Source organism: Hibiscus syriacus, unplaced genomic scaffold (genome assembly GCF_006381635.1).
Source record: "Hibiscus syriacus cultivar Baekdansim isolate YM2019G1 unplaced genomic scaffold, ASM638163v2 tig00117048_pilon, whole genome shotgun sequence".
NCBI classification, from domain to species: domain Eukaryota; kingdom Viridiplantae; phylum Streptophyta; class Magnoliopsida; order Malvales; family Malvaceae; genus Hibiscus; species Hibiscus syriacus.
This window is the reverse complement of record NW_024063538.1, coordinates 1625330-1638921: the sequence shown is the minus strand read 5'-3', so window position 1 is coordinate 1638921 and position 13592 is coordinate 1625330. Positions and strand designations below refer to the sequence as shown.

At 33.7% G+C, this 13592-nt stretch overlaps 1 protein-coding gene and 1 pseudogene across 5 annotated transcripts; both read right to left on the bottom strand.

Annotated features, from left to right (window-relative positions):
• Positions 1 to 1551: 1551 nt before the first annotated feature.
• LOC120197348 lies at positions 1552 to 3918 on the bottom strand (annotated as a pseudogene).
• On the bottom strand, positions 3552 to 10728 carry LOC120197508 (choline/ethanolaminephosphotransferase 1). 5 transcript variants are annotated; one of them, XM_039199013.1, is made up of 19 exons: positions 10032 to 10168; positions 9690 to 9699; positions 9511 to 9561; positions 8743 to 8820; positions 8546 to 8621; positions 8425 to 8447; positions 8247 to 8347; positions 7833 to 7927; positions 7547 to 7615; positions 6820 to 6889; positions 6306 to 6369; positions 6182 to 6222; positions 6008 to 6092; positions 5045 to 5107; positions 4887 to 4945; positions 4586 to 4638; positions 4429 to 4501; positions 3906 to 3949; positions 3552 to 3788 (listed from the first exon to the last, which is right to left on the bottom strand). In XM_039199013.1, exons 1-18 carry the CDS (start codon positions 10166 to 10168, stop codon positions 3928 to 3930), a joined length of 1170 nt encoding a protein of 389 aa, XP_039054944.1. In that variant the 3' UTR covers positions 3552 to 3788; positions 3906 to 3927. The 5 variants fall into 5 exon arrangements, with proteins under 5 accessions (XP_039054944.1, XP_039054943.1, XP_039054942.1 ...); XM_039199012.1 differs by having other exon boundaries at positions 3552 to 3779; XM_039199011.1 differs by lacking the exon at positions 3552 to 3788 and adding an exon at positions 10620 to 10728 and having other exon boundaries at positions 3928 to 3949; positions 10032 to 10189.
• Between the last annotated feature and the right edge of the window lie 2864 nt (positions 10729 to 13592).

The following is a 13592-nucleotide window of genomic DNA, read 5'->3' as shown; positions in this document are numbered from 1 at the left end:
TTAATTCACGACCTTCTTTAAAAAATAACATCATAGATAATTGTCTGAGAATGTTGAGAATCTATCGAATTAGTTATTCCATCAATATAGCCTTTCAACGAATTCTTTGTAATGGAAATTCTAACTCTTTTGAGAACAATAAATACTATACATTTTTTGTTGTTAAAATTAAATTATTAAATAGTGAAAAATAAATGTTGAAGAAAAAATATTTAATGAAATATAGGATAGTTGATGGAACAATGATTATGCTTTGGTGAGATCTGTCTTGTCATTATTTTGTTTTGATATCCATCCAGCTAACAAGAATTGATGCCTTTATCACCCAATGAAGTATATATTTATATATATTATCTTAATATTACAAATAAGTGTTGTCTGAATTGAAACAATTTGTACTGCACTTAATTAGAAGACACACAGGGAAAGTAATTAGCCTTCGTCAACAACATTGAATCTCAAGTGTTGAAGAACAGTCTTTTCATTCATCTGTAACTGTGCTTTTCAGCCCTCTAATTTATTCATAATGGTAGTTGATGGAACAATGATTATCTCTGCTAAGATTTATCTTTTCTAACAGAAATAGATGGTTGAGATTAATAATAGAAAATAAGAAGATATTCAACGGAAAAAACAAGGAATCAATCTCAGCCATCTATTTTCACTCATCCAACGGTCCTAAATCTATGTAAAACTAAATAGTTTTACATTGTGTGAGTGGATCTTAACCCATATATATATATATATATATATATATATATATAGATATATTGATATTGAACTGATTGTTTGGAATCATCATTTTATGTTATCTTGGTTTCTGTTCATAGACAAAGTGTTATACATTGCATGGCACTGTATATATATATATATCGTCAGTGTTTGCAATTGTTGGATTTGTGTCAAACGAAAGACCTTCACCTTCATCAGTCTTTTATACAACTTGAGGCATGTAGGGGAGTGCTGTAGTGAAATCAAATTTACTGGAAATACTTGGAGCAAGCAAGCTTTTCCCACAGTCATGCATGGCATTTGTATGCTACAGGAGGCTGGGGATTTGGCTTTTTGCTGTTTCATTAAATGCAACTATTATTGGGTAAAATAGAGAATAAGGTTTTGACAAGTTTTTGCAGACCGATCTAATTAGGCTAACCACGGCTGGATTTGATTTCCTTTTTGATGTATGTATATGTAGACATGCAGGCTCATATACTTGCATTGGATGATAATATTGCATCTCTAAACTTGAACAAAGCTCCATCTCCTCTGAATTAATTGCTCTAGGCTGTATTTCATGTCTGTCTTCTTTCCATGCAGAAAGTTTTCTTCCCCTATGCCTTATTTATGAGACATGAGATGGTGGTTTTGTTATTTGTTCAAGCTGTGGACTCCAGGTATTAGGGTTGCCAAGGCAGATGCACAAATGCTTAAATGCAGATCCTAATTTGGTTAGAGCAAACAACATATGTATAACTATATCTATACCTATTTATTGTTAAGGTTACCTGTTCCAACATGTTTACATATGTTCTTCCTCACACCATCATGTCCGAAGTTGACACAATTCTTTCATGGAGCTACCCCCATGACTCATTGCTGCCAAAGCCTCCCCTTCCAGACTTTTCGCCTTGGCCTTCATTCCTTCACCTCTAGTCATCGCCTCAGCGATGGCTCAGCCTAGTTCATCAGAGTCGGGAACTGAGACTGCACCCTAAAACCCACACCCATATCATCCACCCAGAGCCTAACGTTGACATACTGGTCAGCCTCCATTGGCTAAGCCAGTACCATGACTAGGGGTGTAAACGAGCCGAGTTGAGCTCAAGTATTGTTGAGCTCGACTCGACTCAAAAACTCTAAAATTGAGCTTGACTCGACTTGAAAACTTGCGAGCTTAAAATTTTCAAGCTCGACTCGAACTCGAAATCCTGAAATGAAGCTCGTGAGCAGCTCGAAATGAAAAAAAATTCTTAAACTTAATTGAATCCTCAAATTCAAACTCGAACATGAACCTTAAATACATAAAAATTTTATTGTATTTTAAAAAAATTAATACATCAAAATTAATATTTTTAATAATTTATTTTTTTAAAATAATATCTTAATATATTATATTTTCGAGCTACTCACGATTTCGAGTAGCTCGTTAAGAACTCGAGTCGAGCTCGAGTTGAGTCAATTCGATCCGAGTATTGATCGAGTCTTGATCGAGTCGATCTCGCGATTTGTCTCGTCTCATTTACAGCCCTAACCATGACTCCACCAACTGCCGCTACCAAAATCAAGTTCCACCAACAGTGACTTAGAAATCCACCAACTGCTTTGTGGTTCAGTATCGGGTACAATTCCACACCCTTCATTCTGCTGCTGGGTTGTACCGATTTCAAGTCCGTTAGTCAAGGCTTCCATTTGTTCCTTCCTCGATAGCTGTCGACTCCCAAAGCAAACATAAACATCCTGGCCATTCAGGCCAGAACGAGAACTTGAATTGCCTCAATCCGATACATCTGGGCCTGTCGAACTTAGTGATCCGACAGAGAAAACACGGTTATGACCAACATGTGCCTTCAAGCATTGAGCATATTCAGTTTCCAAAGAATCAAACGTATTCAAAACACAACCCCAGCCCTTGTATTTCTAATACTTCCATCCCTGACAAACTCCCAAGCAGGATCTGATCGTTTGTAGAACTTAAACACAGGTGGCAAATGTTCTTGCTTGATGATCAGGAACCCGAGTAGATGACCACCAAATTAGACTTCACTCAAAGACTTAGGTTTTTCGACATTGGACCAAATATAATCAAAGATACCAGAAAAGTACTAGAGAAGAAGAAACTGATTATGGGTATTTGCAAGCTGGCCGCAAGGGATTGAGTCAACCAAGAAGAAATCAGAGAGGATGACAACCAGAGGGTTAGAGTGGGAGTTGAACCAGTCAACTAAAGGGTCATGAAGTTCGCCTAAAGCAGCCATGATGGGGATGTTTCCACTGTGGCCAAGGTCTTTAGCATCTTCAACACCTGGTGCGATTAGAGGGTGAAAGTGAAAGGGAAAACAAGGGGAGTGACGGAAGGAGGAGAAGAGAGGAGAGGGAGGTCTTTACGGATGACAAAGATATGAAGATGGTTAGGCCTCTGAGAGCAAGTTGGTGAGTGAGGCATAGAAGAGGAAGCATCTGTCCTTGAGCCGGGTATTTGAACACCAGGATGTGACAGTGGTGACCATGGCGGTTAGTTGATGGCTTGATTGTCGACACACGATGAGAGAAAGCTGGTCTAGTTTATAGAACTAAGAACTGCCGTATTGTAAACACTAAAGACTTCATCAATGGAATCGGGTCTCATTTGATATGTTGAAAAGTAATGAATTATGGATGTTTGTCAAAAATATGATTGGGATATATAACAAATTATGTGGTACCAATTTGAAAAGTGTGTAAAAGTCAAACTATAAAATAAAAATGTTTTAATAAAATTATATTAGTAATTTATCATTTTAATTGCACTTATTCTATAGTACAGTGACAGCTACATTGGTTAGTCGATGTAATAATGTCCATATGTTTCAAATCCATTAAAGGAACTGTTGATACATCAAGTTAGAGATGAAAAGGTTCACATACCTAAATATCCCTTGCCTGTTTTTAACAAAACATTTTTATAACAATGTTGAAGAGCTGCTACAGTCATCAATACAAAAATACTGAATCACTTCGGCAGTGGCGCTTCCCCGCTCCACCGGAACAAAAGTTGTAAACTGGTTCAGCATCAAGGAAACGTTCATGCACTGGATAATTGTGAAAAACAAGTCAGAATGTATAATCGAACTTGAGCACCAAAGTGTAGCAGTTGCAAAAACGATGTAGCGATCTCAGGTCTCAACAATAACAGAGAAGAAACATACCCTGGATCACCATCGTCTATATTTAAGCCTCTTTTCTGGTAATCCTGTGATTTTAAAGCAAGGAATGATGATTAAAAACACTGGTCTTCGAAAGGTAATCCGAAGTGAAATCCGATGTTCTAAAAAATACAGAATAAAAGACCGGTCCTAGAATTTCAACTTGTCTACAAAACCAAAAGAAACAGAGAGAAGCAAAGAATTGATAAAAAGAATGACAGGTAAATTGCAATGTACAAGAAGCTTCCATACGATTTATGAGACGAATCTCACTAAAATGAGACCAGTTACTGGGAAACTAAAAGAATATTTACTCAAATTCCACTTTATACGACCTTGAGCAGTTTAAGGAGTTAATATGTCTTTGATCAGACTCGCATGCAGAACTGAATTCGAGAATCAATAACGCAAGTGAACAAAGTTTCGACAAACATACTTAAGATTCAAATCACTACACAGCTAATTGCAATGTACAATAGGTTCAACCCCCTAAAATAACAATTGATCGGCAGATAAAATTCCTCACCTGAAGCAATAAATTCCCAAAGCTGTTGTAATTTCATGAATAACAGATGTGGCAAAGTGTAAGTAGAGCGATCCTATTTAAGTAAAAGAGAAATATCAGACAAAATATAACATCATACAAGAACCACTGACAGTAACTAAGAAAGCAAACATTGTACCCGTGAATACACAGTAACCAAGAAGAACCCAAAAATCATCAACTAAGGGAACACTGAAGGGAAAAAGTTAAACATCAATTAGCATTCATATTCAAGAACAACGGAAAAGGCATGCAATATATCAGGTTAGAACTATGTTACTCAAGACTCGGGTGTGTGAATATGTGCTCTATATGAGTATGTTTGAATTTCTTTTTTTCCCCATGAATTCCATTTATTTGGAGTGTCCTTGAAGGATCCTTCATGAAAAATGAAAAGCCGGATAAATATATGGTCAAAAAGAAAAATCCAACACACATACCCATCATTCAGCCTAGCTGTAAGAGCATTTGCAATTGCCAATGGAAGATACAAGAGTGACTGCAAACAAAATATACATAGAAGAGTTGAGCATTTTAGTGATGAAGTTTAGGCGGGATTCTTACTTAATATGTTGATTCAAATGAGAATGATACATACCATGCACATGTTCGTTTTTAGTCCCTTGGGTTCATCACACAAGTGAGCCAAAATCATCCGTCCCTGTCGGAAAAACATAAATCCCTCAGTAACCATTTCAATAGGAATTTGTCTTCCTACCTTAGGAGAACTAATAAATGATTTTAGGTGGTGTTGGAGAAACTAAACCCTAAAGCATAAGAAATACCCATGATACAAGCAACATATTTGTAAGTAAATATAGAAGTTTTGGAATTGAAAAAAAGAAGAAGAAGAAAACAAGAAATACGTAGATAGACACAAACAGAAGCTGTATAAATAAAACTTAAAAGACATGCATAAATGTTTCTTCGTGGAAAGGAAGATCTGAAACTGTTCAAACTTAAAAACTTATAAAGGGTGTATAGGGAAGGTTGACACCAGAGTTCATAAAAACACCCCTCATCGAGAAGGTTGAGGGAGCAGAAAACAAAGCTCAAAATAAACGGCTTTGAAATTTTTCATTGCATATCCAAAAGTTTGTAGAGGTGTGCCACATGAAGGAAATCCTCAAAGCACTTTAAGGCGATAAACAAATAGAAATAGTAAAGACTTGATCACTAAAAAAAATCAAGGACTTGCTTACGCCAATACATAGAAATTGTTAAAAGAAAAAAAATGAGTGAAGAGAGAGAGAAATGGAGAAGGAAATAGAACTTCCCGAGGAATAAAAAATGTCCCATAGTTTCATCGTTACAAAGCATACGGAAGGTAATGCATCCAACCTATAGGCAAACAAGCAATCAAGGAACACTCTCCTCTATTTAACAACCAAAACTACACTACAAAAAAAAAACTAGTTTTCCACTCATAGTTACCGGAAAAAACCACAAAGAGGACATATGAGAGAGAATTTAAACTAGCAGAACTAACCCATTTATTAGATAACAAACTATGAACTGAGAAGTATTACAAGATCCCAATAAGCAACCGAGTAAACCTTACCACAAGGAACCCGAATGCAAGTCCAGTACCTAGTATAACCAAGTGTGGATAGTTTCCCATGATATCCGAGGGTGATAGATAATCCCTTCACATTGTAAAAATAAAGGAATAAAGTTCCATGTAAGGCCGAAAAGACATAATAGCCAAATTAAAAAATGGAGAGGTTCAATTTACCAAACAAGCACTCCAGCCATGAGCACAACAAAAGGATAAAGCTGCCAAGAAAGAACAAGAAAACATCTTTCAAACAATTAAGCATACAAGGGAGGAAGAAGCTCATAAAATATAACCCAATTACCATTGCTAATGCCAATAACATGCTTCCTTTTCGAGCCTGAACGACCTTATGGACATTCTGAATACTGCAACAGAAAACATACGAGGACATAAGAGAAGCTTATGCTGACATTAACCAAAGAGCCATAACATCAAAATATAAAGAACTCTAAGACTGACACAAGATGATCTCATGTACGGAAATCTTGGCATCTGTATCTTATTATGGGCCTAGGAAGCTAAAATCTCTTGGCAGTCTAAGAGATGAAAGAAAAAGAGAAGGGTCATTGCTGATGACAATGTGATTAGGTCGTGCAACCATCCTCATAATCAGAAGATCTAGCGTTAATGAAAGGATTATAACATAAGACTAAAACTGGCTAAAAAGAAGATGATGTTCAGCAAAATGTCGACGCAAGTGAGCCTAACAATCCACATCTTTACCATAAGGCTATGAGAATGCTGAAAAGAAAACATGAGAAGCTTCACCATGAAACCCTGAATTAAATTGTAAGTATTAGGATATAGCCACTTACTTGCAACTAACAGTAGGCATAACAGCAAATGCTATCATAAAATACAGCACAGCTCTGTAAGTTGGAATTTCTAAACCCCCAAAAGGAAGAAAAAGAACTAAATAAGCAATAATAGAAGTTGAAGAAAATAATGGTCAAAAGCAACAAACAAGCAAATGAGATATCTTAAAAGAAAAAAATCCAAGAGTAACTTGAAAAAAAATATAACAATAAAGAAAGAATATATTTCTGTGCTTGACTAGGATTTCTTATGAAACAACACAGATAATATAGAATTAACCAATCGAATACAAGACACATAAACAGATAAAATTGTTATTACTTAGTAGATAATGATTTTAAAATACAATCCACCATTTGCGGCTAGGTTTTGCCAATCTAAAGAAATACGTGGACGTAACAGATATAACAGATAAATTATTGCACAAGATTGTAGAATAGGAACATTGGTGAAACAGCAGTAACATCAAGATAAGGTAGTTAAAACTTAAAAGAAGAACAATATCAACATGTGGTGGCTATCAAATATTGGGAAAGTTGAAGCAATCTCATTGTAAAATCTAGTGATTCCATAATAATCTTGTTCATGTATTAACTAATAAAAATATCACTAAGATATACCATATATTGCTTTTACTGTATTTGTGCTGCATCAACTAATAAAGGATTAGCTAATAATTTTCCAATTTTGAAGATAATATAAAAAATATAAAATATAAAAACTTACCATTAAGAAAAGGTACCCAACCGAAGATGGGTATGGATTGTCCAAATTGCTGAACCCACCACTGGGCACCTTGAAGGGGGAAAAAGATGCAGAAATTAGAAAAGTAAAGGGAAAATGAAAAGAACATAGAGGAAAAATATACAATAAAAGTTCAAAATGTCAAAGCAAGACAACTAATAAGTAAAACAAAGTTTTCAAAGTAAATGTTTTTTTTTTTTATAAAAATGGGAGGCCTCATTAAAAAACCCCTTCATAACCATCAAGTAACACAAGTGAGGAAACATACCCAAGAATCCTGTCAAAAAGTGCATAACATATATCAGAGCAAGACCCTCAGTTGGCCCATTAACTACAGGAAGGACCAGTGTATTGGTGAAATAGCTGAAAACATAAAAGAAAAATAAAAAACAGAAGAATCAGCACTGCTAAACGGCCAACTGTGTGCCAAAAACAAACATGTTAGAAACCAAAGGCCCTTCTTATATTTTGTAGCAAGAATGAATATATGCAAGAGAAATACATATCAAACAACATACTCAAAACACCCCCAATGCATCCCGAAATTATCACAAGAAAAAAGATCATTTGGAAACAAATTTATAAAGCCTTTTAGAATAAACCACGTAATTGATGAATAACACAATGTATGGCGTTGTATTTTACAAGGAGGGGAGAAAAAAGTACACTTTAGATTACTTACTGTTCCCATGTAGCTCCATAAAATGGGACAGCTGAAATTACCCAGAACCAGAAACTGTCCCTTCCACACATGGCAGTGCTCCCAAAGGCCATGGTTTCAAACTGTGAAAAGAATCAATCTTATACGATGAGGAATTTTATTAGCCATTGTTATATAACGCAACAAGTTAAATACATACCGCACATGCAAGTGCATCACACCCTGTAATATTTCAAGACAACCAAAAATAATTATTTCATCAGAAATGTTCTAATGTAAATAGCAAAGGATGGAGCAGAAACATGATAACATGAAAATACCATGGTCAAAAAGTTCTCCAAGGGGACTAGAGGAGTTTGTTCTTCTGGCTTGCTTCCCATCGACCGCATCAAATGTCTAGCAGGAATTACTAATATGTCAAAAAGACCTATACTAAAAATAAAATTAAAATGTGACACACCTAAAGAATGCGATGAAGAAAGAATTCTAGATACATTTCCAGCAAGCAGGTATAAACCTGATATAAAAATAGAAATAACCCATGTGCAAAATGAACCCATCTTGGTGGGGGTGAATCCAACTGAGGAGAATAAACCTGAAACAGTGATATAAATAAATAAACCCAACAGAAGGATAATAGCAAAAAAAACGTGAATCATCAGACAGTCAAGGCAACAACGGTTGTATATCAGACACAGAAATTGCCTTCAGAAGAAATTATTTCTATACTAAAGTGCAGTTGCGCGTCAAAAAGAAAGAAAGCTATGGTTCTCTTAAGGTTAAAAAACCATAACCAAGTCAGATCAATACCCTTCTCATTATTAACATTATTTACTTACAATACTACTTCTAATCACCATATCTTTAAAACTCTTTTTTACATTAATATATTCATTGATTCCAATGTCCTCATGATTCCTTAAATGAAGTTTAGTATCATTCAATATAAATATGCATACATCCAACCCAGCCACACATGAGGGAAATGGCTAGAATTCAAACTATAATAGATAGACCACAAATTCCCATCTCCTTAAATCTGAAAGTTAGAAGATATTCATCGATTAATATAAATTGGGACCAAAGATTTACAAAAGTGTCGTTCCAAATCAATGCAGAGTTTTAATGAAAAAGAATTTGCAGAAACTCACTATAAAAATAAAACAACCAGGAAAAACATATTAAGTAAAAAAAGGTTAGACATAGGTATCAAAATCAAAGAAATATAACGTTGAAGAAAATATGGAGCGGCAGAGAGAGGGAGAGAGAGTTAGTTCCCACTCACATAGCCAAGCACTGCTGACGTAACCAAGAACATAAATCCTGTAAGTGTTATCTTAAGAAACAACAACATAACAAATTAGTAATCAAATAAAACAGGTAATATATCCGCTCAGAGGTGTGCAAGTTTGCATGTTCAATGAAATCACAATTCAGAAATTGTATATCGTAAGTATAACATACCATGTTTGGTCTGGAAAAAACACCGAGCCGGTAGTGAACACATGCAGAAACATAAATATGTTAGTGCCAGCAAATATCACTGAAAACGGCAAATAATTAAGTCAATTGAAGCATGATATTAGTGTTTAAAACTTAAACTTTCACATTGATAATTTCCTGTAAGCTCAATTATATATCAAATAGCAAAATACAATATATATACAAGTAGCGACATTTATACAGGAGTAGATAGGAACCAGTTCTTTACAAAAAAAAAAAAAAATCAATACTTCAAAAACTAACAAAATGAAGCTGCAATGGTTATTCAAAGCATTGAAAGGGGGGGGGAGAGGATGAACTTACGGCATCCAAAGAGGGAAGAAGTTGACAAGGCGGCTCCAAAATGGTTGTAAAACATATTTAGCGAGATAAGAGTGATCCACACCGCTGTATTTGTATCTTTTCAAAGCTGCTACACCATGTGCCCCTATATATCCCATTCTTCCTAATCACAATAACTGCTAAAGCCAGACAGAAATTTTTATCACAGGTCGATAATTCAAGCAATTGGGCATTTGGGTGTTGATAAAAATGTTTCAAAATAAGAACACATAAACATTAAAACACCAACTAAATCAATATAAAGAAAAACCCATGCTTATTTTTAATAAAAAAGATAAACTTTTTGAAGAAAAAATAGTTAAAGTTAAAGATTCCATTAACTTTGGAGTGAACAAAAACTTTTAGCTTTGCAATAACTGAAGCTTTAAGAAATCATAATTTTACAAAAAATGGAGAGAGAAATGGATTCAAAGAGATGGGTTAGTATAAATCATGAATAAAAGGATTTTGAAGTGGAAAATAATGAACAAAAATTAGAGCAGATCTGAGAGTTAAAAGCAAGCAAAAAATAAGAAAATGGGGATAAAACCAAAGTTTGTTTATGTATACCTGATTGGAGCAGAGATCAAAGATTAGAAATTTGATCAAGTAAGGCCAAAAGGCAACTCAGTGTTTTTCTTTTCTCTCCCGCGTTTTAAACAAACGAAGCAGCGTAGCGTAGCAGCGGTGCAAAAACAGAGTTCAATAATCGAGAACCGAATCAATTCTATTGGAATCTTTTTTTTTTCCTTTGTCTTTTTCCATTTTTTTAAAATAATTATATTAAGATAAACTATTGTATTTTGATATATTAATAATTCCTGGGTTTAGAAGTATTACATTTAAAATTGTAGAAAAAATATACGTGTGTTTTTATTATTTCAAATAAAAAAGTTAAAATTTCAAATAAAAATATTAAAATAATTTTAATTGATACACGTAATTAATTTGTAATCTCTAAAAAAATTTAAATTAAGTAATAATTGATATACTTAAATAGATTTAGTTTAACTTGATTTTGGCACTCCTAATTTGTATTGTAATTGAGTTTTGTGTTGTTTAAATTAGTATGTTGACTCACGATTATAATGAAAACTGAAAGTTCTGACCCGAGAGGAGGAAATGGAGAGTGCTTTCTCGGTGCTCCTTAGGGTGCGTTTGTTTCACGGAATGTAAGATTATCAGTGGGAATAAAAGATTACCAGGGAATAGGATTACTGGGAATATTGTATTTTGTGTTTGGTTGGTTTAGCAAGAATGTAAGATTACCGTGTTTGGTTAAAGGAATAAAAGATTATTGTAATATATATTTGACTAAATTATCCTTATTATATATTTGTATAATATTACAAATTATAAAATATTTATATATTTTTTTTAAAAATTAAATTCATAATATTTATATAATTTTTTTACAAAATTAAAAATATAAAAAAAAGTTTAATGAAAGGGTAAAATTTTTTTAACCCTGAACTTCATATAAAATTTTAATTATAGATTTTTTTTGTAAATCTAAAATAATTTAAGGATAAATTTGTAATTTAACATTCGTAAAATTTTTATTATTCAATGACAGAAGAATGATATTTTTGAAAAAAATAAAAATTTAAGGGCATTTTAGTCCAAAACGCCGGTAATGTTACAATACCTAAGGGAAGGGAGGTAATGACATTCCCGGTAATATACCCAAAAAATCTACTATTGGTAATAAAACATTACCGGGAAAGAGATTCCCGGCCAACCAAACATGGGAATGTAAGATTCCCATCCCATGAAAATCCCACAATTCTTGAACCAAACACCCCTTATAACGTGGATGCATGAGCAACTCCGCTCTCATTACCTATTATTATTTCTTTGCCTCTGTTTCTTAATTATTCAAAACAATAAGTTTTAGAAAATATCTATGAATTAAAAAAAACATGTGGCTGAAATATAAAAAAATAACATCAACCCTTTTAACCACTAACGGTTCATGTAAATTATTAAATAACCGCTTTATCATTAAACTTTTAAGAATTTAAATTGTTATAAATTAATTATTAAATTTTATTGAGATGTCATAAAATTGATTAAATTTTTATACTTATAAAATTAATATTTATTTTATAATTTTTCAAAATTTAATTATTAAAATACTATTTGAACATAGTATAATAATCTCGGATGTATTTTATCCATTTAATTTTAAATATTAAGTTAAATAAAAAATCAAATTCATGTATTAAAATATAAATTTACCTTTTTCTATAAAAAAAAAAAGGCAAACTATCAAATGTTAATAACCTAAATGCTCCATAAGTTTTTCCTATATATTTAAAGAATCATATTTTTATAAACGTTTTGGAATATAGAACGCGTATTCAATACAGGTGTTGGACAAGGGGTGAATCGAGTAAAATATATTACCATTATATAGCTTTCTCCAACCATTTTGGCAAGTCTCCATTTCCATTCTGGTAAGGAACACTGAATACAAGATGTGCAGCAAGAACACAAAGGATGAGCAAAACCTGTTGAATTAACATAATGATAATGGTTAAATGTTCAATTCGAAAATCAAAATAAGGGAGTTTAAAGGTAGGTCGAATGCGTACCGAAGTCCCGAATAAGGAAGTTCATCGACAGAATCGAATTTATGCCAATGAAGGTGAAATGTAAAAGAGAGAGGCATGAATCTTTATGGTGATCTGCAAGCATTGGGAAGAACAGTGCAAGGCCAAAGGCTAGAAATGTAAAGGGATACCTAACTCAGAATTAACAAAGCCAGTATGTTTTCCCTGATTAAGAAAAAGGCTGCCAAGACATAGCCCACCAAACCAATTCCTCGACCCTGCGATATTAAAACTTGTCAACCAAGGCAGAACATGTTATGAAGAATTACATAGAATCTAGCGAGAAAGAATGTGTGTAATACTGGTGTGCACGAGGAAATCGAGATTTCCCAATCGGCTCCTGACCTGAGATACGAGAGAGCATAAAACACGGGGCATTCGACATAGAAATAGTAAATATCACAAGCCATTTAGATACGAAAACCATAACATACATAAGGGCAGACACTACATTTCTTATTTGCTATGTTGCTCCCGCTATTATTCCTATAATAACAGTGTCAAAAACCAGTATCCGGAACATATTTAAACGTGGATATGAGAGGGTATGATTCTAAAATTATATCGAAAAATTATAAAAATATAAGCATACCCCAGTCAAACACCTACATGCATCCTAAACCGACCTGAGTCCTAATAACATAGCTTAAATGTAAAGCCATAACAAGCACATAGACAGGCAAAAACGAATAGTTACCCCCATAAAGCACCCATTGTGAAACCAGTTATTCCATACGTAAGCTGCACAGGATGCACACTCAACATGAATGAAATATGGAAAAAACATACCGGGCTTTGCACTTGAAAAGAAAAATCATCACAAGTTTTTCTACCAAAACCATAAAAGAACCACATAAGCAAACACACATTATTTGCTATATCGCTGAAAAAGAAGTAGATAGAGCACTAGTATCGAACTTGGCAATAT

Bases quoted from the DNA above. Each gene is read 5' to 3' on its own strand.
- LOC120197508 (XM_039199011.1), bottom strand. From the start codon at position 10,168: ATGGGATATATAGGGGCACATGGTGTAGCAGCTTTGAAAAGATACAAA. The intron at 6,890-7,546 runs GTAAGTTTTTAT...TTGGGGGTTTAG, and splicing joins TTGGGTACCTTTTCTTAATG to AAATTCCAACTTACAGAGCT. The intron at 4,639-4,886 runs GTATGTGTGTTG...TTTTCCCTTCAG, and splicing joins ACAGCTAGGCTGAATGATGG to TGTTCCCTTAGTTGATGATT.